We start from the raw sequence: 25,144 nt of genomic DNA on the forward strand, positions 1-25,144 counted from the left end.
ATAATCCGGATCTTCTGACTCTCAGTCCAACACCTTAGCCACTACACCACACCGGCTCTTCAATGTTCAGTGAATCAGGACAGTTTCGGATTTTCTGGGCATTCTGCACCGCACCCTACCCCACCCCACATTCCAAAATTTGTGCAAATTTCTGAGCGATTTGTGCAAATCCCTTCGTAACTTGTGCAAATTGCTCATAAATTGCATACATTGCTCATGCATTTGTGCAAATTGCACAGAAATGTGTAGAGATTGCTTAGAAATGTGTGCAAATTGTGGAACCTGTGGGGAAAAATGTGCAAAAAAAGTTTCTGGAGTTTGGGGAAAATCCTGTAGCTCAGTTTGCAAACACAAATTGAGCTATACATGCCGCCTAACTCTGAGTCAAAACAGAACCAGATTTCCCAGCAATGGATATGACTACTCTCTTATTTTATTTTTCAAAAAAAAACCAAAACAAAACTCACTAGTGAAAGCCTGAGCTTTGGATGGGTTGGAATAGCTCTCAGTTTTATAAAGAGATCTGAGTGAAGCTACAACTGCTGCATCTCTGGTCACAACCCCTGCCAGAGTGCATCTCCATAGGCCTGTCCACAGCCCTGGTGTCAACCTATATCACTACAAAGCTACATACTTGTTCAAGAAGTCTAACGCCTTGTGACAGAAGATGGCACTGCATAGTTAAACCTGCTCTTAAGATGGTTAAGGTGGACATTTAACTGTTAATAATGTCTAGCATCCACTCACCCCATCTCTGCTTTTGAGGTCACACCTTCTTGTATTTCTATACATAGTGTCCCGTGTTTTGAAATATCAATACTGGGACCAAAAATGCTAGTCAAATTGCAGGTTATAGGTAGATAATTCATCAAGTTGAACAGTAGTGACACTACCAACTGAATGCTCAAAGGTATAATTAAATATAGCCACAACAGCAAAATTCTTTTTCACTAACTTTTAAACAAGGAGCACGATCCAGCCAGTGTTAAGTACCCATAGGTTCCGCTGATTTCTATGGTGACTTAAGCATATGCTTAATGGGATTTCAAGATTCTTAACTTTGGCTAGATCATATACACAAATGTAGACAGGATGTGCTATTCATTGTTTAAGCACGAGTAGGTAATATGTTGCCTTACAGGACTACAGCTCTGACGAATTGTTATCAGCTGGCCAGGGGCTAATAAGAGTTTGTTTGTTTGTTTGACTGATTTATGGTATCACTTAATATAATAAAATTTCTAAGCAGTTTACACATCAGATCCTATAAGGCCACAATTAAAATACATATGTAGAACAATATTTTTTAAAATATAAACAGCTTTCTCCGCTGTGGCACCCCGGTTGTGGAACGAGCTCCCCAGAGAGGTCCGCCTGGCACCTACACTGTACTGCTTTCGTCGCCAGCTGAAGACCTTTTTATTCACTCAGTATTTTAACACTTAATTTTAACTTAAATTTAAATTTTACTGTTTTAACTCTGTATTTTAATCTTATATCAACTTTGTGTGTTTTTATCCTGGTTGTGCTTTTTATACTGTATTTCGTAATTGTGTTTTAACCTGTTGGGTGTTTTATTGTGCTTTTAATTTTTGTGAACCGCCCAGAGAGCTTCGGCTATTGGGCGGTATAAAAATGTAATAAATAAATAAATAAATAAATAATAAATGAATAGTGTAACATGTTGTTTGGTCAAGAATCAAAGGAAAGTTTCCTGGGCTGCCCATAAGGGTGATCTTTGCTAACGAATTCATTGTCTTCACTATGAATGGGCAAATACTCTCACAATTTTTCATTGCAGTTCCTGAAAAAATCACTGAAGGGGGCAGTGCTCACTGTGGTCAAAAGTGTTTTAGAAAAGCAACACACAGCATGTTTGATCAGTCCTAATTTATAGCACAATCCCAAACATGTTTATTCAGAAGTATGTCCCACTGTATTTATTGGGACTTACTCCCAGGTAAGTGTGTTTAGGATTTCAGAAAGGCAATTAAGGAATTTGATCTTTGAGGAATTTGATCTTTGTGAATACTGCAAACTGACCTGATTTTTCACCTCCCAGGCTAATGTGCAGATCAGTGTGATCGAGCACATGTTTGGCATGCAGAAGGCCCCAGGTTCAATCCCTGGCTTCTCCAGGTAGGACAAGGAAAGAATTCTGCCTGAAACCCTGGGGAGCCACTACCAGTCGGTGTCGACAATACTGGGCTATCTGGACCAATGGTGTGACTCTGTATAAGGCAGCTTCCTATGTTTCTATGTTAGTTAACTGACAGTTTTTGCCCTTCCTGAACATTTCAACATAGTTTTCAACTAAAAAATCAAATCAATCGATCAATCAATGAAATATGTTTTAAAATGCATATTTTGATAGAAGATACACTTGGAAATACATATTTAAAATGCATATTATGCATGAATTTTCAAAAACCAAAGACTTTTGCAGAAGCAGGATAGAATAGTCTTGTTTGTGAGCATGGGTGGACATGGACTGGAAATAGACTGAATTGCCCATGCAGCTTACAGCTAAGACATATGACGAAAGGGAGAAAGGCTGTTGGCTATTTTTAGCCTAGGGAAAAGGAGGATAAGGGGAAATATGCTGGCAATTTTGAATTACCTATAAGAATGTCTGAAAGACTCTGAAGAACTGTTCTCCATAATGCCTAAGGATATGGTACAGAGCCAATTGGCTTCTCAGCATGTGTACTTATAATAAAATAAACACTCATGCAATGCTTCACAAATGACAATGTCTGTACATTTTAACTCTGAGGGAAAGCATACTAGGCCCAACTGAGCTGTACTTAGTCACAACTAGCTGTGCATATCAATTGGATTTCCATGCATATCAATCAGTCATTTCAATGGGGTCCAAATGAGCATCACAATATGGATGCAAATTTACATCAGACATACATCCATATCTGCATAGACTTCATGCGTACAAGGCTGTTTCTGAATACATATCCCCCTCGCCAAATGTGTGAAGCAACCGAAAGACTATGATCATCTCTACAAACCCGTGTAAAGGCAAATGCTAGTCTTTCCCCATCTAAAATTCCTTGCAAAACTACTTTTACAAAGCTTTAGAATCCACATACTGCATACATTTCACTTATGTCTTACCAAGAGCATCATCAGATGAGTGTTTGATTGCATGTTTGTTACTGGGCACTCATGGATTTTCACGGGTCCTAGTCACGTTGTCGTCCACCTTCCATCCCTTCTAGCTTTCTTCCCAGTAAGTCCGTTTTATTTTTAGAGATGGAACTTGCCGCTATCTCCTGCTGTGTGCAGGAGAAGCAGCGCAATAAAAATGACCCACTGAATGGGCCACGTGGACATTGTTTACTTCCTCTTTCTTCTACATGAGAAAGAGGAAGTATTGAGCAACAAAAGCGGGGGTGGAGAAGCAATGGTAGGAAACCGTGTTTCCATGCTGTCTGATGGAGCTCTAGATCAAGGAACCATTCATGGGGGTGTGGCCAGGGACGGAATGAGATGGCCACAAAAAAATTGATCTCCTCCAGGGTCTTCTGAGAATGTGGATTTAAAATCTACCCCAGCTCAAAGAAAAAGCACCAAAAAGAAGCTGCCTGCAGGGGAATGTTGGTAAATCAAGGTATTTTGAAGAATAAATCAATACTGGACTATTTTAAGCAAAAAAAAAAAAAAAGAACTCCTTGAAAATTCCCACGGGAGATGTCAAACATCAAAGATGGCATCAGAGGAATCAGCAGCTAACAACGGAACCCTTCCGGATACAACTGCTGTCTTAAAAGCAGAATTTCCTGCACAATTTGCCTCTCAGCAGGACACCTTAAAAGTGATGTTTGCTGATTTGATGTATCCGATTGAAAGCAGTTTGAAAGAATTTGGTGAGATCACAGCTACAGCCTTGGAAGCTCTGGACACTGGTATAGAAAATTCTAAGGCCTTCTAAGGTCCAGAAGGATTACTCATCTCTAAAAGATCGTGTTGCTCATATGGAATTTTTGGCACGTAAAAATAATATTCGTGTGAAATATCTGAAAGAAGAAACTGAATCAGATAATCTGTGCTGCTTCATGGTTAACTGGTTTAAATCTAAAATCCCTTCTTTGACACTAGTGGAAGGGGATATAGATAACATTCATAGAATTCCATCAGGTCAGAGACAAGACAAAGCTCCCCCAAAGGATATTATAAACAAGTATGCTCGCTTCAGCAAAAGGGATGAAATATGGAGGAAACTTCACTACAGTCAGGATCTTACATATGATGGGCAACAGGTGTTGGTTCTACAAGATTTAACTACTGAAACTTTGCGAAAATGACATGAGTTCCGCTCATTTACGAAATGCCTACAGGAGGCTAATATTCGCGATCGTTGGGGACACCCTTTTAAATTAACGGTAGTGAGAGGAACAAGAGTACTATCAGCCACAATGAGAAGACATGGCGGAGCTTCTGCAAACACTGAAGATTGGATGCATTCCAGATGTACAAGGAGAAGCACTAGAAGGGACAACTGGCAGAGGCTGGGAGAGCACAGGAAGAAATCAAAGCAGTAAGAGAAAGGAACTTGTGAAACCCAGCAGTAAGCCACCAGAACCATGAAACCTACGTTCACAAATTACAAAGAAATAGGTACAAGAGATTTGAAGGATTGATGGTGATCTTTAATTATTATAAATATCTAAAATGATCTCTGAGGTGCAAGGAAGAAGAGAAATATGTAACAGAGGACCCAAGATAAAGTAACGCATTGATTGTTTATCTGTGGGAAATATCCCCAATCGGCGTGGTTACGATTTGTTTAAATAATGTTAAGTTGATTATAAAGTTAAATACAATTGCCGTATGCCTGCTGATTGGTCAGTGGACTTTTTCCACACTGCTGTGCACTTAGTATTCTAGCGAGTGTACCTCTTCAGCTAAGCAGGGGAGGGAGGTTGGGGGAGAGGGGGACTAGAGGGAGGAACCTGAATTCTGGTTCAAATGAGTATAAGATAGTAGTCATTACAGAGCAAAAGAAACATTCCAAGACAGAGCTGCAAAACAGAAGAAAAAGTATTATTACTATCATAAAAGAAGAATGACAAATCTCAGGATATCAACTTTAAACGTAAAATTTGGAAATGTGATTAAAAGGGAAAGATTAACAGTTTATATTAGGGCTAGTAAACCTCATGTGGGTTTTTTTTTTTTTTTTGGTTTTTTGGTTGTTTTTTTTACAGGAAACACACAAGGCAATAGGAAAAATCTCACTGTTAAAGACAAATGGTTTGGTACCCAGGTGGTTGCACCAGGCAATTCTAAATCTAGGGGAGTGGCGATTATTCTTAGATATATTCTGTAATCACTAAAACATTAAAAGATAAGGAAGGAAGATTTGTGTTTGTTAAAGGGAAATTAGAAGGGAACAAACTAATAACTTTGGGCTCAGTATTTGCCCCTAATTACTGGGTAACTGAAATTTATAAATAAAACACTAAGAAAGGCAAAAACATTTTCTCAAGGGGAATTAATACTGGGAGGCAATTTGAACTGGAATATCAAAGGTTGCTCGATGAGAGACCTTGATGGAACTGAAGTAAAGATAAGGACAAGGTCAGATAAAAGAAAATGGAAGCAACGATTAAAAATGCTAAAAATCTTTAGGAAATGGAATTTCTGGGATCTGTGGGGTGAAACACACTCAGGAGGCCAGAGATTCACTTATTTATCGGCCAGACACTCCTCAGAAACATATATCGATTACATATTAGGATCCAATATGGTTATGCAACAGTTGCAAGCAATACATATTGGTCAAATTAAAATCACAGATCATGCCCCAATCATAGCTACTCTGGGACCCATAAGTCTCACCCAAGCTACACCTTCATGGGCATTCAACCCGAACTTAATGATGGACAATAATATTAAAAAGAGGTTATTTGATGATTTAACTAACTACTTTCATGGGAATGATGAAGGGAACATCACAAGCAGCCTATTATGGGACACAATGAAAGCAGTAATGAGAGGCCATTCTATAAAAGAGGAAGCGATTCAAAAAAGCAAAAGAGAAAGGGCTGGGGCCAACATTAAAAAGCAAATATAACGGCTGTAAGATGAATACAAGAGGCTGGGAACTAATAAGATATACCAATTACTGCAGGAAAAACGCAAAGAATTAGATGCTTTGGAGATCAACAAAAAAGCACATAACATGCTCTATTTAAGACCAATTTTTTTTTATGAATTTGGAGGCAAGGGATCAAGAAGCCACTCCTCATGTCACAGAAATGTGCAAAAATGCCCTTACAGATAAAACAAGTTTCATTCCTTAACTTAATTGCCTTCAACACTACATACATTTGCACACACATATTGTATGACCACATTTGGCAACGTTTGATAATGAAGCTGTTTTCCCAAAAGGAGGAAAGAAGTAGACTACTATTTGAATTCAGCCTCAAAAAAAAGTAACATTGAAAGGATTAGAACATTGCGGGCTTTCCCAACTGGTACCCTCCAGATGTTTTGGACTACAACTCCTAGCATTCCTAACCATTAGCTATGCTGGCTGGGGCTGCTGGGAGATTGTGGGCAGCTGACATTCAGGACTGCACTGTAACTATTTAAGTGAATCACCTATCACAGTTTGAATGCTTCCAGTTGGATAAAACAGTTTTAAAAAGAGAAATACTCACCATTTAATTTCGGGCTTGGTGTTCCCAAAGCTGGCCTAGGATCTTTCACCAATATTTTGGAACCAGCTGTTGATATAACAAAAGCGCATTTCTTATATTAAATATAGCCATATATAATCTAATCAGATGTTGTAACATCTTTCCTTGCCACCATACATTAAAGACAAAATTGGATGCAAGTGTGTAAAGATAAAAACTGCTATCATTAAAATCAACAAGGCATTTGCCATTTGTCACATTCCTAAACATGTCCATGGTTCCGAAAAGATTGGTGGGCCCAGTTTTAAATGAATATACAAAATTCAAACATATTCTGTATTGGTTAGGTATAAAGATGCCCAAATGGCTGAATAAAAACTGCCTACATCAATGCCACCAGATCACAAGTCCGCTAGGCTAGCAGCCTTGTGCACTCTTGTAGGTAATCCTGTGGGAACTCAAAGCATTTGAGAGAAGCCTATATATTATGAGAGATGCAGGATGAACAACTTCTGAAAATGCCACCATTTCAACGCTTCTACAACCCGGTCACACTATTCCCTATATATTAAGGCTGCACAAGTTTCAGGAATGGAACGAAATGAATCTATGATACAAAAAAGAAGTCCATATACTGAAGGCAAGCCAGCTTTACAGCTGCCACATGTAGCCTTATTACTGTGATGTCTTTTGAAACTTGGATCACTATGAGACAGATGAAAGCAACATAATTCTTTATTCCTTTAAAACCACCAGTGCAGTCATTCTTCTGTGAAAACTATTTTCATCAGCAACAAGAGAGGACAGGGGAACACACTGCTTTTTCTCCTAATGACCTTTCCATCTGAAAGTAACAGGCTTTTTCAGGTTTTCAGTATGTATCAATAAGATCAAAAAGGCTCTGGTAGTTTGTGCTAGAACATTATTATTATAATTATTTAAAGTTGGCCTTCCTTCATATTGTCTTGCACTACTGAATGGATATGAGGACTCTGTCTCTTCCCATCTGCTCCCCAATTAATTTATTCTGCCCATGCCAAATGTTACGAAACAAAAATCTGCCAAATTTTGTGTTGTGGAGAATAGCAGAGGACCAACAGAGAGGGAAGATTTAAACAAAAATGCCAGTGGCTTACCTATCAAACTCTTTATCTCCTCTTTTTAAAGGATAAGCCTCCTTTAGATGCGTGTGTCCCCCTTTTACACTTAGAAAATTAAGGATCCATGCCAATAACCGTTTTCATTCCGTGTTAAAGAAAACATTTTGCTTTTGAATTGTTTTCTCCCCAAATGTTTTGTGACATTCTCATGGCTGCGGGGTGGGCTTCTTGCACTTATCTTCGCTATGAGGGGTATGCGTGAATGTCCAGTATTTCATTGTGCAGTCTACAGCCTCGCTGGCTTCCCTCACTTCAGTTAAAGCACAGGGGAAAACCTTATGAGGAAACCCTCCCATGGGGCTTTTTCAAACCAGGAAGCGCAGGCAGCCATGGAGGCTGCATAGTAATGGGAAAATGTGTAATAGAAAGGTGAGAAACCTCCCTGTATCCTCAGCCATCTCACAAAGGTAAGGTAAACCCTATATCACCAAAGTATGATATGCAGGCAATGCAATGCACATGATACAGCACTCCAAAAAACAAAACAACCACTAGTAGCACTTTCAAATTATAAATTTATTTAGATTTAAACACACTAACCCTCCCTGCAGAAAAAGCTCTGTGTTCATACAACACAATAACCCATGGTGGATTATTGTGTTGTGTGAGCCCATTTAATGGATCTTTTCAGGCCTAAACTATCACCCTCCTTCACATGAGGAGAGTGAAAGCTTCCACTTCCACTTAAAAAGACAGCACAGTTCCACATGAAATCCAAATTGTTGAATGGTGCATTATTCTAACTGTAGTTAGAATAATGCACCGTTATTCTAACTACCTGGATCTGAAATCAGAGTTTCAGTTTATTCATTACAAACAGAGTGCAGAACACGTGATCATGGCGCCCCACCCAGGAAGGGACATACACGTACCTGGGTAGACATGGGAGCTTCACAGCTGCACAACAGAGCTGGAGGAGCAGAGCACGGCTCTGGCTGGCCAAGAGAAGCACACCAAGAGAAGCACACCCCTTGCCAATGCGCTGGCATATGTCTATGGAGCCCCACTGGGCAGGAGTGGCAGGGGTTTCTGATGTTCTTGCCTCATGACTCTGTAGGCAGGTGAAACAGTCAACGGAGCCTGCCACACAACACAATAACCAACGGTTGTGCGAATAGTCAACTCTGCACATTGTTGATTATTTGTGTTGTTTATTTTGGGGAAATAACCAACCGTGGTGTGGAAAGTTTCACCAGATGACACAATAGTCATTGGTTGACTATTTAATCAATCGTTGACTATTGTGTCATCCAAACCCATTCTATGTAATAAAGTGAAAGCAGAAGGTTTCAGTCTCCTCTACTCATGTGTGAAAAAGAAAAAGGGCTCTATGCAAGCCATGGCTTCAGTGATTGTTTAAAATGGGTCAATGTATAATGTCACATCAACACACTGCATGCCTTCCCACTCCATCTCACATCATTTGTCTGGCAGATACACAACACAAGATGTCACATCACATGCTATATTGTGCCAGACATTACAGGAAAGAAAGGAAAGAGACAAAAGAGTTATGGCAGCTCTGTATCTACTATGCTATCTGATTCTGCCTTGAGGAAGCAAGCAGAAGACGCAAGGAATTACCTTCACACACAGGAACTTTCCCTGTCCACGTGCCATCAGATCTACAGACTCTGTGTTCTGATCCTCCTGCTAGGAAGAACCCTGGTTGGCAGGTGTATATCAGGGTATAACCAAGGGAGGGAAGATCCATTCCTGCAACGTTTGTGTGAGCAGGAGATTCTGGCTGTTTACAGCTGTGAGCTAAAAAGAAAGCCAAAATATACAGCATGATTACATTAAAATCATAGATATGATCCGTGCTCAAGTTATAGGAGAACAGGTAGGAGTGTCCATAATAAACTCCACAAGCCCACCCCCTGACTCATCCCAATTTAAGTCAAATCCCATAGCCTGCTTAGTACAGTACCTAAGAGGGTTGACAAAATAAAGAAGGACAAGAACCTATAAATCAATGTAATTTGAGCACTGGATGTGAAGTGCTGTTAATTATACTACAAGACAGAGTGCTTCCTTACATTTAACTCTATTTTAATCAGCAAAATCTTTGAACTATATTCTTGTTGTGAACTACAGACATAGTCCATGATTGCAAAAATATATTTCTGATACTGTAGAAGTACATGGTCACATAGAATGAATCTGTATTATATCCATACAGATGTGCTGGATGGGAACAGCAGGAAGTTGATGAGGAAAGTAACAGACCAGGTTCATATTGGATCAAGCTGAGACTGATAGATTTGCTAATTATTTTAACTTTAAAAATAATCACTGTCTTGATAGGCTGTATTAATCTTTTATTGTATTTGGAACTAGGGCAAGTCTCCTTGTTTCATTTTTAGAGTTCGCCAAACTGGGAGGGATTTGGGAACATGCCCTGTGTGAAGAAATGCTATGCATATAATTTTTTGCTTATGACCTGCACTGTTTAAATATTTTGTGTGACTTCTGTGGGCTACAATGCAACTGAGTAGGCCAGAGACCTAGCTTTGTTACTGTGTATGGAGCCTTAAACAGATGTGGTTGCCTTGGTTACAGTGGCTTATGAAGGGAGTCTTTAGGGAATTTAAAATGATTAGGGGGAGAAGTTACCTTTGTTTTAATTGGTCAAGAGGGTCAACAAAGATGATTGGCAGCTGGGGAACATGACTTGCCAGGAGTTTAAAAAAAAAGGTTGTGGAGAAGTTAGGTCAGGTGGAAAGTGGTTGTGGGAGAGCTGGAGTTACTGGGTCTTTTATTTTTTTATTATTTATTATTGCATTTAAATCCCAACTTTTTTCTTCCAAGGAAGCCAAGGCAGCATACCTAACCTTCCTCCTCTTTATTTTATCCTCACAACAACAACCCTGTGAGGTAGGTTGGGCTGAGAGCATGTTCAGAGGAGGGCAACCAGGATGATCAGGGGTCTGGAAACAAAGCCCTATGAAGAGAGACTGAAAGAACTGGGCATGTTTAGCCTGGAGAAGAGAAGATTGAGGGAAGACATGACAGCACTCCTCAAATACTTAAAAGGTTGTCACACAGAGGAGGGCCAGGATCTCTTCTCGATCATCCCAGAGTGCAGGACATGGAATAACGGGCTCAAGTTACAGGAAGCCAGATTCCGGCTGGACATCAGGAAAAACTTCCTGACTGTTAGAGCAGTACGACAATGGAACCAGTTACTTAGGGAGGTTGTGGGCTGTGGCCTCTCCCACACTGGAGGCATTCAAGAGGCAGCTGGACAACCACCTGTTGTATTCTCTAGGGTGGATTCCTGCATTGAGCAGGGGGTTGGACTCAACAACCTTATAGGCCCCTTCCAACTCTGCTATTCTATGATTCTATGAGAGTCTGTGACTGCCCAAAGTCCCGAGTTGGGACTAGAACCTGGATCTCCCGCCTCCCAGTCCAACTCTTTAGCCACTACACCACACTGGCTGTCCTTGAAATCTTCCACATTATTGTTGTATGAATAAGGTGTTGGACATTTGTGGTCTATATTACCACCACAGCAAAATCTGATGTAAATCATGAATCATCAGAAAGGACTGGCAGCAACCCCCACTGCTATCAAGTGGCAGAGGTCTGACCTTGCGTAAATTTCTTCTCTTCCAATGACTTACGTAGGCATTCTGCCTGAATTCCACTCCATGTAAGATCGGGAAGGCAAGTACGAGTTGTAGAGCCTTGAAGAAGGTATCCTTTTCTGCAGTGAAACTGTACAACATTTCCTACCTATTGAAACATTAAGAGTAAATTGAAGAGGTCAGTGGCAAATAAATACACACAGAGAACACAGGATAACTTTTTCAGACATAATTCCAATAAAACCTGGATTCATATTTATTGTATCGACTGTTTGTTTGTTTTTAAATACAAAAAGGAGGCTCAAAAGGTGGCAACAAGGGAGAAGACCATCTTAGTAGTGGCCCCACGACTGTGGAATGAGCTCCCCATGGAGGCCCACCTGGCTCCGACACTGTCATCTTTTTGGCCCCAGGTAAATACTGCTCTCTACTCCAAGGTATTTATTGGTATGTGATAGGCATCAATGTATGCTGTTTTGAAGCAGGCCTATTAGGGAAAATATGCTTTATTTAAAATTGTTTTAGCTGTTTATCTTGTTCTAATTTTTGTGGGTTGATTTTTTTAGACTGTTTTTATCATGTCGTATTTTTGTATTTTTATGTATTTTTAAAAAAATTATTGTAAACCGCCCAGACAGCTCTAGCTATGGGGCAATATAGAAATGAAATGAAATGGAATGTACAAATAAATAAATAAAACCTGCTACATCAGGGGTTCTAGGAGCTACAAGGAAATGTTCAGCCAACAATTCATGGCTTCCAACCTCTAGAAAGCTAATAGATGGTGTGGCATAGGGGACTGTTTTTCAGGACAGCAGTGGTGTTGAAATCTATCTTCCTGTACTTGGGATTGATTTTTAAAAACCTGACATGATTGTTAAAGATGTGGTAAGCGTCACATCTAAAATAGCCCTAAAGCAAACCCACATGCGTCTATCATTTGGCCTCATACTATGGCCTTAACTAGACCTAAGGTTTATCCCAGGATCGTCCCAGGATCATCCCTGTTCATGTAAATGACACACAAGATATCCCAGGAGCAGGCAGGGACAACCCCGGGACGATCCCGGGATAAACCTTAGGTCTAGCTAAGGCCTGAAATAGTGGCTGAGTTGGGAAGATGGAAGTCAGAAGTACTGAGGGTGCTTTAGATATTTTTCAAGGCCACCTTCGTGACCTCGTACTGCCACATGTAGGGACGTTGGAGAAATCCACAACAGATTCAAATGAGTTTAGATTTCTATGAATCCAACCTGCAGATTCCACAACAGACCAGTTTTTCCTGAGTCGCACGGATTCCATGGACTTGCGGTTTGGTTCTTTACTTGTGGGGTGGGGTGGGGAGAGGGATTTCTATAAGTGTGGATTAGTACGAGTGCACTTGTGGGAGTATGCCTTAGTGCAAATACAGATTAGTGCAAATGCACATTTGCAAACAAGAACAAATTTACCATACGTCCCTTTAAAAAAAATCTGATTCCGTCAATGAGCAGACAATGACACAAAAGACACCTGACAATCCACAAAATACAGGTAGACCAGATTTAACAAAAAACATACATTCCCTAGCCACGTATTTAATGAACATATGCTGCGCAAAATTAGACCTTAAGCCATTCAGTATTGGGCCAACCTGGGACCAGTTTCTGATATATTAAAATAATCTTAAATTAGTTGCTTGGAAAATGGACAATAGCACAAGGCAAATGCACTTTCTTCTGTTGTCCTTGCTCAGTGGTGAAGCCAATACTTGCAAGCAGAAAGTACCAGTTCCAATTTCTTGCATCTCTAGGCAAGGCTGGAAGAGACCCTGCTTGTCAGTGTAGAAAACACTGAGCGAATGCAGCTTCAGACTCTATGAACATGTTTCTATGTTCATTTACAATTTTAAAACAATGGAAAGAAGTATTCCTTTGCCTTGAACAAATAATTCCTAAAAACCAGTTTTGGCACCAATGCAGGAGGCAGTTTTTGATGTTAGATGCTTCTGAAATTTGGTTCATCTGAATTCTACCTCCTCAGTTTTGGAGTTTCATGTTTCCGGAGTGGAACTGAGGCACTAGAAATTCTTCATCGTTCCCTGTTTTATTTCTGAATTTTATTTATTTATTTATTGCATTTTTATACTGCCCAACAGCCGAAGCTCCCTGGGCAGTTATATGGAGCAATGTGCATCCACAGTTTGCTACAGGTTTTAGTTTCTACAATTTGTTTGTGTCTTCCCCACATTACTATTATTGCTATTAATAATACTGGGGGGGGGAGTAATGGTATGTATGAGTGTATTACGATTCCCTTTTTGTAGCATTTTATAATGATTCTCAGAAGCAAATGAATAAAACATTGGACAAAAGGAATATTGATGCAATTATATACACAAACACATTGATTCCTTTTTTGCAGTGCTTTATCAATGGAAATAAGCTTCAGCTTGGATTAATTCCATTCTGTTACTCATTTTAAGTCCTTTTCAGGCATTCAGTAACTATGGGGTCATTCAATACTAGCATTAAGCTAGTCCCGTCACCTCTTGTTGCTTGACTGACTAGGGTTCCCATGCCCATGTTGGAAACCCTAAGTACACAGAAGCAGCCTACTTCAGACTGATGCTGATCACCTATCAGCTGGCAAGATTAATTAACATGTCATTGTCAAGGGTGCAGGTTTAGCCCCACTCAATCCCACTGGCCTCATAATGCATTCAGAACTGAATGCATGAATAGGGCTCCAGTTGAACAGAAATTCAAAAAGAGTAGCATACAGGAAGAGTAGAAGCCACAGAACGATGAAGGAACAGGAACAGGAAAGGTCTTTCATTTCTGGGGTTTTTTTTTTATCTGACACTATAGCTAAACAAAGTTATCTCCCTTTGCAATCAATTCTGTGCTTTTAAGCATTAAATACACAGAAAAGTATGGCTTCCCAAGTTGCTCCTTGTCTGCCTACTGGGTTTTATTATTTATTTAATTTATATTTTGCCTTTTCGCCAAAAATGGCATCCAAGGCAGCTATAAAGCTTCATAAAACTGACCCCAAAGGTAAAACAAGGCTACTACAAGTATAATAGAACAACTTTTCTTTCTAAATTCCTATTGTGTCTTGGATCCTTTCAGGTTTAATATAAAGAGAGTTGCTGAATTTCCACACACACACACAGAAAATAAATGGGGGGAAAGAATAGAGCTTAAAAGTCTTGCATATATGACAGATTGCTCTAAATAAATTCCAGTTATTTCAGCTCAGTACTATTTTCTCTGGTAATAGCTTATGGTCAGTGTGCTATAAACAATTTCCTATGTTAGCAGCAACATCTCTGGAAAAATATTTCAAGCTACCAGTTCATTTCAGGGAAGCAATTTGTTTTTGAAGCTTGCAGATGAAGTTGGTAAAAACTGACATCCGGATATATTTTGTCTGTGTAAAAATCGGTGTAGCTATTCATGAAAGATCTATAATTTAACAAGGCAGTGGACAGGTTGGCAAAGATATTAAATGCACAGAATTATTGGTCATGTTATGTTACAGTTACATTTACATGCCACAGATGGGACTGAAAGTAGGGATGAGGTGGCATACATCTGGATGCATGTCAAGAATTTCATCAGTATCTATATTAATATTTAACTGTAAAAAGCCAGACGAACAAGTATCAGACCCAGGTGTTGCTGCCTTTTACAAAATGCAACTACAGAGGTTCCAATCTCAAACTGAATATTAGGAGCTTCTTTACCCTTTTGCTAGAAATGTCCTTCACAAACAGTTTTAAATCTTGTAGGGGAAAGACGCAGATAACCAATATCTGGGTGAAAAGCAGCGGGGGAGGGGTGAATTGCATTGAGGGGTGCAACCAGAGTTGGCGCTGGTCTTTGCAGCATTCTTTCTTCTAATGATTTAAAATATTTACTATGGTTGGGGCAGTTGGAAAAATGCTAATTTTATTATTTTAATTTAAAATATATTATCCTCCTCTTCAATTTATGCTTATTTCAAAGAGCTGAGGAGCAAACTCCTTCAGAACTGCAGAAGCAAACTCCATTTCATAGGTTCAGGGGAGACCTATACCAGACCAGGAGCCTAGCATGGTGGGCAGAGGTCTTTAACCCTTTGCCCCCCACTGTGATCCGAACCTGAATTGGGTCTCCATGCCTGCAATTTGCTCAGGGTTAAAGTCCCCCCGCCGTAACACTTCGGTCCCTCAAATATGAGGTTGAAGGTTTTTGCTTTGCTGAGGTCTGGATGCTTTGGAGTGATTTTACTTCCCCTCCCACCCCTCCCCGTGTGATGGAGAAAGGAAGAATGCAAGGAGAATGTTAGGAAGTTGTTGGCCTCCTACAATATCACTTACAACTCACCCAGTAAAAGTGTTTCCAAATTAAAAGCAGAAGCCTTTAGGCTCAGTGGCTGTAGAGAAAAGCCTGAGAAAATATGATCATCCTTGCTTAAGTTCCAGAAGCTCTGAATCGCCTTTATTACCATGGAGAGCGCCTTGTCTCCCTTCCATGGCTACTATTTCTCATCCTCCTGTCTGTACTGACTCTCTTTAATGATTCCTCTCACTTTCTCTGAGATCAGGACTACTGTCCTCTTTACTGGCCTAATCTACATCAAGCAGGATATTGCACTATGGAAGTGGTATGAAAGCGGTATATAAGAGGCAGGAGCCACACTACTGCTTTATAACGGTATTGAAGTGCACTGACAACAGTTGGGGCCCATTGACACATACCATATACCACTTTCGTACCACTATATCCTGCTTGGTGTGGCTCCTGCCTTTTACATACCACTTTCATAGTGCAATATCCTGCTTGATGTAGATTAGTCCCTGACTCAAGAAAGGTTGGATGAATCTGTCAGTTTCACTTTTTCCTGCATTTGGATTTTGAAAAATAAATAAATAAAATATGCATCCTGAATATGAAGAAATATGAAAATTCTGATAAATTCTCATAAAAATTAACTGTAGTTTCCACTGAGTTCAATGAGGCTTAATCCCTATTAAATATGCTTAGGATTCTATGTTCAGTTGTGTTGTTATAAATATAAATAAGAATGATTTTTTAAAAAACGCATTCAACTTTTTAAGCAAAGATTATTACTTTTCCTGGATTCAGAGGTCAGATTATCAGACTTTATAGCAGTTATTCCAATAATTAAGCATGTAAGCCATCTCTGTTCCTCTTTGCAAGCACATTATATGTACAGGGTACCACCCAACAAAAATAAGAACATTATACAGTATTTTAATAAGTAGGAAATAGTCAAGCGTTAGCAAGGCATAGCTGCAATAGTTTGATAAAGCAATATTCATGCTTGGATGACAGTTGAAAGACCACAGCTATAGACTGACATGTGAATTCTATTTGCCCAAACTTACCTGATAGCCAAATGTATTGTTTTGTGATCCATGACGGGGAACTCCAGGATTTTCACATGATGTGCGGGTGGGTTCTATGACAAAGAGAACATCGTAAAAAGAAAAGAAAGAGTTAATTTTAAATCTGTCCATAACCAAATTCATGCAAACAGTTTTCAGAAATGTCAATATTTAAGTGAAAATGACGAATGTGAATGTGATTTATGCAACTGAATTTTATGAATAAAACAATAACATAAAAAGTGCCTTACAGTGTTATCTCCTTGCAAACAAACAGACAAATCTGTAAGTCTGGACTGTTAACAATTAAAATTGTGTCCAAATAAAATAAAAGATATAAATGACATATTCAGATATTATAGGCACAACCCATATTTTTTTACACCATAAATTTCACAATTTATACAACTATCCATAACCTATTCTATTAACAGGGAGACACTGTGGAGAAAGAGCTGGTCACAGACTTAGTCATGCTTAGAGTAGACCTACTGAAATCAGTGGCACTTAACTAAGGCAATAGCTAGATGGGGCGAAATCCCGGGGCAATCCATGGGATCGTCCCTGTGCATCCACATGACGCACAAGGGATCCCAGGATAAGGAAGGGATGATCCCTCCTTTGCCCTGGGATCTCACCCTATCCTTTAGGCCTGGTTTTTCCACAGTCTTGGGCTGAGCCCGAGACTGCGGAATGTGTGGCTAGGCGCCGCGGTTTGTCCTGGCTCCCACACGGGGCTGCTGGCTCTTTAAAAATAAAAATGGTGGGCCTCTGAGGTCCCAGAGGCGCCTCTGCCTCTGAGGTCAACGCACGCTGCATGTAATCAGACGGGGGATCTCTCAATAAAACCATCACAAGATCTTCACCCCTCTGTCGCGCACTAATAGGTAGGTCTAGCTAAGGCTATAGTCATTATTACCTTATCCCATTGATATCAATGGTTCTAGTCTAAGCATGACTAAGACTGGGCCCAACACTAAGTGCTGCTTCAAATTTGATCTTGTGCTCTGCTATGATAGCATCCTTTGGCTGAAAGTCTCTAGTTATATATATTTGATTTAGAATGGAGTTGTGAATACTTTGCATATACAGACTTGAACAAAGTGCTTTTGAAAAAGTCTCTTTTCCAGCTGTAGCCCTGATATCCTTAGAAAGCTACTTTGGTGACCCCTGTACCCCTCGGAATCAATTTTGAGGAAGGCTGCAGAAGTGAGAGAACCAACAACCTTCCCTGCACAAGACTTTGCTCAGTGAAAATGACATTATGTAATTCATGGATTGTGTCAAGAAAAGAACAGAGCATGCAACAAATTAGGGCAGATCCCATCATACCTATGCAACGGGGAGATGACCCACTCCATGTACCATCTGTTTGACATATCCGAGTACTAGAACCAACCAACACAAATGGAAGATTACAGCTGAAAGACACTTCTGACTGATAAATAAAACTCTTGCCTTCCCTTTTGCCTTGAGCAGGTACTCCTGGATCACCACAAAACTTTGCTGTAGAAGAAGAAAATACATTGAAAATATGCCGATAGTTGTTATTTTCAATCTGAGCGGATTTGTTCAGGGATGCAGGAAGGGGACAGAAAGGATCAGTTTTCCTCCTGTATCTGCCTCTCTGCTTCAAAACCAGCAGTGTAATTTTAAAGTGTGCACACACGCACACACATTCCATACATAATGTGTACATTTAACTAACAATGAATGTCAGCATGGAGAGGCCCACCAGCTTCATCTCTGTATCTCAAAAGCAACTACGAATAACTGGTTAATATGCAGAAGATCCAAACTTCTTCTTCCTTCCTTCCCTTTTTTTTTACTGCTCCTTTGTATGAATAAGAACCCAAACTTTGAAGAAAACGTTTAAAACATTAATCACAGAATAAATTCAGAGTATTGTGGGAGTTCAGTTATTATTATTTTTTACAGGAGGAACTACATCATTCATCAGTATTTTTCTCCAGCCTTTTCACAGCCATATGCTATTGTTGGATGCTTAGTAACTCCCTGACTGAATAGGTAACCATGGAAACTGGACACCATGGCAATTCACATCAGTCCTATTTTTCCCCCTCTAGAATGGGGAAGTGTGCAGATGAAACATTATTTATTTGTAGAAGACTTTATGTTCTAGGGTTCTCTTCCCCACCCCCAGGAAACCTTTCTAGTTCCAAAGCAACTTGACCATGTGTGAAAGTGATGATACAGGCAATGTTCAGATGACATGCTAACCCACAGTAGTTAAGTATTTTGAGCTAAACATTATGTCTTAGCATGTTGTGTGAACCATGACTTAGTGTGTCATGTGAACCATTCCTAACTATGGTGGCTACATAACTACAGTTTAAACAGGCTCACCAACCACTTGCTGTAAAAGGTTTAGTGGACTAACCATGGCTTAGCGTGTTGTCTGAACAGGCCCACAGGTTGGTTTTGTTTTGCCACAGAATGCAATTAACTGGGGAGGCAACATTGAATCTGACCAAAGCATGGCAGATATGGTCTGATTTAGGAATGCAGTTAAGCAACATGAAATAAATTCAAAGGCTCAGGGGACGCCAAGGATGAGAAAACAGGAAAAGAGTGAAAGACACCAGATTGTTCCATGCAGAGCCACCCTGGTGATGCAGTCACATGGATGACATAATAGCATTCTACTCACTTTCGCTTTAATGCCTTATCAAGGTTTCCATTTAAGCAGACGATTCTACTTCCATTCAAGTAAACAGGAATAGAACTAGGGATGATATGAAGGAGGCAGAGCCAGTGTGCCCAGAAACGTAGGCGACACACGTTCAGGCAAATGCTTGGATTCTATGGCCACCACTTATTTACTTATGCATTTATTTAACTACGTTTATAAACCACCTTTCTATAAAATATGCACAAGGCAACTAACAATAATAAAAAACATTGATTTAAAAACTGCGTAACGAATTAAATGAACCATTTAAAATAAAATAACACATCACACACACACACACACACACACACACACACATCGTTAATATTTCCAGCAACAATTTACATGATGCAGGTGGCTGAAAAAGGGCCACTTTCTAGAAAGATAGCTGCAAAAATCCTCACTACAGAAGGTTATGACCTAACAGGTTTGTAAAACAAGAGCATGCATTGCATACATGGACACAGGATGATGTTATAGTGTGGAAATGTTGGAAAAAGCAAAAGAGGGGAGAAATGTATGCTGTAGGTGCAGTGTAAGAGGTGAAATAAACTAATTAAATAAACCTGCACAAGAACATAAGAACATAAAAAGTGCCATGCTGGATCAGACCAAGGGTCCATCTAGTCCAGCACTCTGTTCACACAATGCCCAACCAGCTGTCGACCGGGAACAACAAAGCTGGACATGGTGCAACAACACCCTCTCGCCAACGTTCCCCAGAAACTGGTGTATATAGGCTTACTGCCTTAGATACTGCAGGCAGCCCAGCCAAAGGTTGTGTGCTTAAGTGGGCAATTCAGCATACTTGCAGAATTTCTATATGTGATGGGGCGTCTCTACTTATGTCAGTGTTAGGGCCACCTTCACAAACATGCATTTGCTACATGTAAAGAAGTCCCTCGAAACTGTCATGAAGGTAGGAGCCAATGCTCACTGGGATGCCATGCATGCATCCTGGAATATCTGCAAAGCTTTGGTTCAGGATCGTAGCCTAAAGTTGCAATCTACAACCCAGAGCACCCCCACTGATGTGAGGAGATGGCGCCAATGCCTATAGTTTGGGATTGCATCCCAAGGCTGAAATCTCTTGCTCATGTAATTGGGAGCAAGCCTAAATGAATTCGGTGGGACTTAACTTGTGAGTGAAGATGCACAAGATTGGGCTGCATATTACTCAAATTATATACCGAATAGAAAACTATCTCAACACCTAGGGTGAAGCACATCAGTTTGCCTATATGATCCTATCAGTACTTTTGTTCGTGGTGTTGTTTCTCTGCCATAAAACATATAGAGCTCAATTTCCCAGGTAATCAAACCCATTGAATCTACTTATTTTAAAGGCTAGTATTTCAAAAGAAGAAGAAAAATCTAAGCATGAAGCACAGTGTAAAAAGCCAGCATACATTTGTAATTGTAATGAAATCTGCAGCAGTGCAAAATCCATCAATGTCAGCAATTTTATGATAATAAAAATTTCTGTATAAAGCAGGTAATTTAATATAATATTGGAACAAAAGTCCAATTGTCAGAGACACAGCCTGGAGTCTCTTCTGTACTCCTGGCAGGCCAAGTCATTATTGTTGTCAGCCAAACCTTTGCCTGAGTAGAAAGTGCAGATTCGAACTTGCTTCCGGTGGCATTTTTGTCAGATTTGACAAACTTGCTTTAGGTATAAAATATGAGACAAAACACTCTCATCGTTCCTTTTTCTATTTCTGTACTATTCTTAGAAGCTGGAAAATTCAAAGATTATAAAAACAAAGTCCTCAGAGTTATCGGTATCATCATCATCATCATCATCATCATCATCATCTATTTTCTCCCTCGTGGCAGTTTTTCTAGATGGACCTGACAGGCTTTGCCAGGTCATGCTGTCTTTTACTGGTTTAGGAATTTCCTGACAATTGAGCATGTTTTAAGTATGACTGCTTTCTGAATGTTGGTGTGGATGTATTTTCACAGGCCCAATTTCCGAAGATTTTCTGTATAGTTTTTTTGATGCGACTAATGGAATAAATGTGACCTTTTCCTTTTGCCCTAGTTCTTTAACTTCCATGGCCAGTGGTGTATACTTTTCCTCTCTTTTCCTCTTCCTTTTCTACATAATTTTTGTCATTAGGTATTGCTATGTCAATGAGGTGCATGTTTGTTTGTTTTTTTTTTGTCTATAATTGTTATGTCTGGTCAGTTGCAAGGTATTGTCTTGTCCATATGAATTGCCCTGTCCCAGTATATTTTATGATCCACATTTTCCAAGATTATTTCGGGTGAGTATGTATAGTATGGTATAAGTTGTTTGATGAGGTTGAATTTGATGGCCAGTTGTTGGTGTATTATTTTTGCAGCTTTTTTGTGTCTGTCTGCATAGTTTATTCCTGCCAGAATTTTACATCCTCCTGTTACATGATCAATTGTTTCTTGGAATTGATATTTCCTACATAAATCTGTTGTTACACTGTTATGTTTTATGATGTATTTTTGGTAGCTCTTGGTTGCTATAACTTGATCCTGTATGGCTATTAGGAATCCTTCTGCTTCAGGAAATTGCTCATCCTTCCTGAGCCATTCATACGATGGTTCTTTGTTTACTTGTATTAAGTTGTAGTGCTATCATCATCATCATCATCATCATCATCATCATCATCATCATCATCATCTCAAGCTAATAAACATAAAGAATCATTCTTCAGTCAGTTCACATTTCTAGCAAGGCCAGCTCCAGTTTAGAGAGGGCCCTCAGCAAAGTGCATATTGGTGGGCACCCTACTATCTCAGTGGTCACCGTGGCAGGCTTCCCTGGGGGTGGGGCAGTAGCAAAGAAGAGCAGTGCCTTGACAGCACCACCATTTTGATTTTCCACAGTGTCCAAACTTAGCATTGTTACAAGAGTGATGCTATATTAGTGGCAGAGTAGAGATTTAAAATAATGGCAGGACCCATCCACCTAATACTCATTGGAATTCCAGTTTAAAGGGAAGCACTGGGCAGGTGTCAAGACTAATGGCAGCTGCCCAACGATGTTGAGTGCCAATACCCAGGCCTGTTTTCCAGAGTACATAGGATCAAGGTTTAAGCACTAGTTCACCAAAGACACGTTAGACACAAACCACTGCTAAAGATATAATGCAAGGGGTCTCTTCATGGCCTTAGCCATGAAATGGTGCACTCCCTTCTGGGAGCAAATTCCAGCTGCCCCTTTCCTGATGGTTTTAACTCCAGCAGAATCACTGATATTAGCTGTTGTTAATACAAACCAGAGTTTTGTTTTCATCAGATTCTGCTAACGGGCTTCAAACCCTGGCTTCACATCCCGGTAAAATAGAAGCACAGGTTAGCATTATCTGTGGGTGACATCAGGTGCGATGGGCCATTTAATTGGAGTTAGGCCTGTGAGGAAAACGTTGGGAGAGAAGAAGTCAAGGAGGGGTGTGTTTAGTGCTTCAACTTGCTCCTGACTTTGTAATGGGAGATCCTCAGCATTGTATTTCTACCAGCACAAAGGATGGGAAAAAAGAATTAGAACTATCTGTGTGCATGCCATACATTACCAAAAGGTTTTTTAAAAAAGAAGTTTTAATGGAAGTAACAGTCAGAATGAAATATAAATATCAAGGAACTACTTACGTAAACATTGAGGTACTTCACCACTCCATGTTCCATTCCCGACACAGGTCAAAACAGCAGGAAAAGATAGTTCATAGCCAGGTGAACAGACATAACTAATACTAAATCCCCAGTCAAAATTTGTTCCTTCCTGTCTTCCATTAGAAATCTGGGGTGGAGTTGGACAGGTAACAGCTGCAACAATATTTAGAGTCATTAGACACAACAGCTGCAAATATCCCCAATGCCTATAGTTACTAGGAGAACCATATGTGCCTATTTAACACTTTTGGGAGGACACAGTACCATTTTTGTAGCATCACTACAAGAATCACATGTTCTTGCTAGTGCTTTCATGGAACACCATGCTTACTCATATTCATGGACTAATATATAAAATATGGAGTGAACCTTCCAGCAAAAGATAATATAGGTGTTTTAAAAAATAAAAAATAAAGGACCTCTCTCTCTCTCTTTCTCTCAAAGACACACACAACCACACACATTTTTGAACTTCACTTAAATTCACCATCTTTAGCTTTTTTAAAAAACTATTTATCTCTTTGAAAAAAATACCCCATCAACACATACAAATAAAAATACTAAGATATGTTAACTTAAGGAAGTTCACAGAAGGGAACTTTCCTGTCACCCTCTCAGCTACCTGAGCCTCACCTGTGCCCCTCCCCAAGTGTCTTGGGAGGATCAATGAAGCCCTTCTGAATAATGTGGGATGTGGCATGCGGGATAGCTGGGAGAGGGAGGAATCACCCCAAATTGGACAGACCTATTGGACAGGCAATTTGCCCCTTCCCAGCAGTCCCTTATAATCATATCTCACCCTGTTTTCATTTGAAAATCTGGTGAGATTTACAGCAGAATTGCCTTATATAAAGAAAGGCCTTACAACCATGCCCAGATTGCCTGGGTGTGGTGAGGCATTTGCAGGGGAGGGGAGAGAGACGAGTGAAGGCTCGCCATAGGTGCCCTCCGTTTGGCGCCACCGATGTGTGTAGCGGACTGGGAACGCTGTTTATTGAGCACTTCCCCTACCCAGCCTACTCACCATCTTTTGCGGTTCCCTCCCTCCCTCCCTGTGGACAGTGTGGGTTTGTCGGTTGCCCCTATGGGGGGCAAGTAGGATTTTGTTGCTCTCATTCATTTCTTTTGGGAGTTTTTTCACCTACTTCACACTGTAAGACAGCAGGGGAGTATTAACCAGGCTAATTGGTTGAATTTGGTCACATTTTGACTGGGAGCAGACTGTGGGCATCGGGAGCAAAGATAAGGTTGGTGAACATTTTTAGGCAGGCACTGTTGGGGTGATTGGTAATCCCTGAGGCCCTCAGCTGGGAGTCCTGTGGCACTAGAAGACAGGATAAGGGTTACCTCTGAGGCCAACCTTACTCACTCACTCAGTTTTGCAACCTGAGGGGGAGTGACATCGGAAGGACTACCCACCCCAAAAGGGGAATCCTGACAGGTGACAATAGACATGCGTCACCGGTCGGGATATGAATGGATCGCCCGATCCCAATTATGGCCAAGACATTGGCCAAGATAGGATGCCCACCTAGGCCTCCATCTTCCTTTGCAGGTATTTATAAATAAATGTGACCCTATTTTAAATTGAACTTCTTGTCTCATCTCATTATTTCACCTTTCATCCGCAAAGTGTGGTAACATGGCATTTTATATTAGAGGGGGGAAATGCAGGTGAGATTAAAAGAAGTTTAAAGCGATACACATTGTCAAACAAGGTTATCTAACACAGATCAGCTACAAGCATCTCCTAAACCTGGATGTGTGAGTGTAAGTAAGCATGAAATACGGTTACTTGCTTCCCCTCAGGGAGAGAACACATGATGCATGGTGCCTGTTGCAGAAGCAAAGAGGAAGAGGATTTGGGGGTGGGGTAGGAGAATCTAACCGATCAAGTTACAGGACCACAAGGGGGATAAACAAGACAGGTAGGGAATAGAGAACTCTTCTCTACATGCACACTATACCAAAAAGCTAGGTTAGAGAGAACAGATTAGAACGCTTTTCAA

At 40.2% G+C, this 25,144-nt stretch overlaps 1 protein-coding gene across 1 annotated transcript in view; it reads right to left on the minus strand.

The window, feature by feature from the left end:
- CSMD3 (CUB and Sushi multiple domains 3) overlaps nucleotides 1-25,144 on the minus strand; it is a 787,235-nt gene that overhangs the window by 26,850 nt on the left and 735,241 nt on the right. The window contains exons 60-65 of the mRNA XM_063131067.1: nucleotides 23,115-23,288; nucleotides 18,125-18,298; nucleotides 16,793-16,866; nucleotides 11,452-11,563; nucleotides 9,407-9,586; nucleotides 6,684-6,749 (exon numbers count right to left, since the gene is read on the minus strand). Of these exons, the coding sequence (XP_062987137.1) occupies nucleotides 6,684-6,749; nucleotides 9,407-9,586; nucleotides 11,452-11,563; nucleotides 16,793-16,866; nucleotides 18,125-18,298; nucleotides 23,115-23,288 (780 nt within the window). The remainder of the gene's footprint in view (nucleotides 1-6,683; nucleotides 6,750-9,406; nucleotides 9,587-11,451; nucleotides 11,564-16,792; nucleotides 16,867-18,124; nucleotides 18,299-23,114; nucleotides 23,289-25,144) is intronic.

The sequence above is a fragment of the Elgaria multicarinata genome, chromosome 7 (genome assembly GCF_023053635.1).
Source record: "Elgaria multicarinata webbii isolate HBS135686 ecotype San Diego chromosome 7, rElgMul1.1.pri, whole genome shotgun sequence".
Lineage (NCBI taxonomy): Eukaryota > Metazoa > Chordata > Lepidosauria > Squamata > Anguidae > Elgaria > Elgaria multicarinata.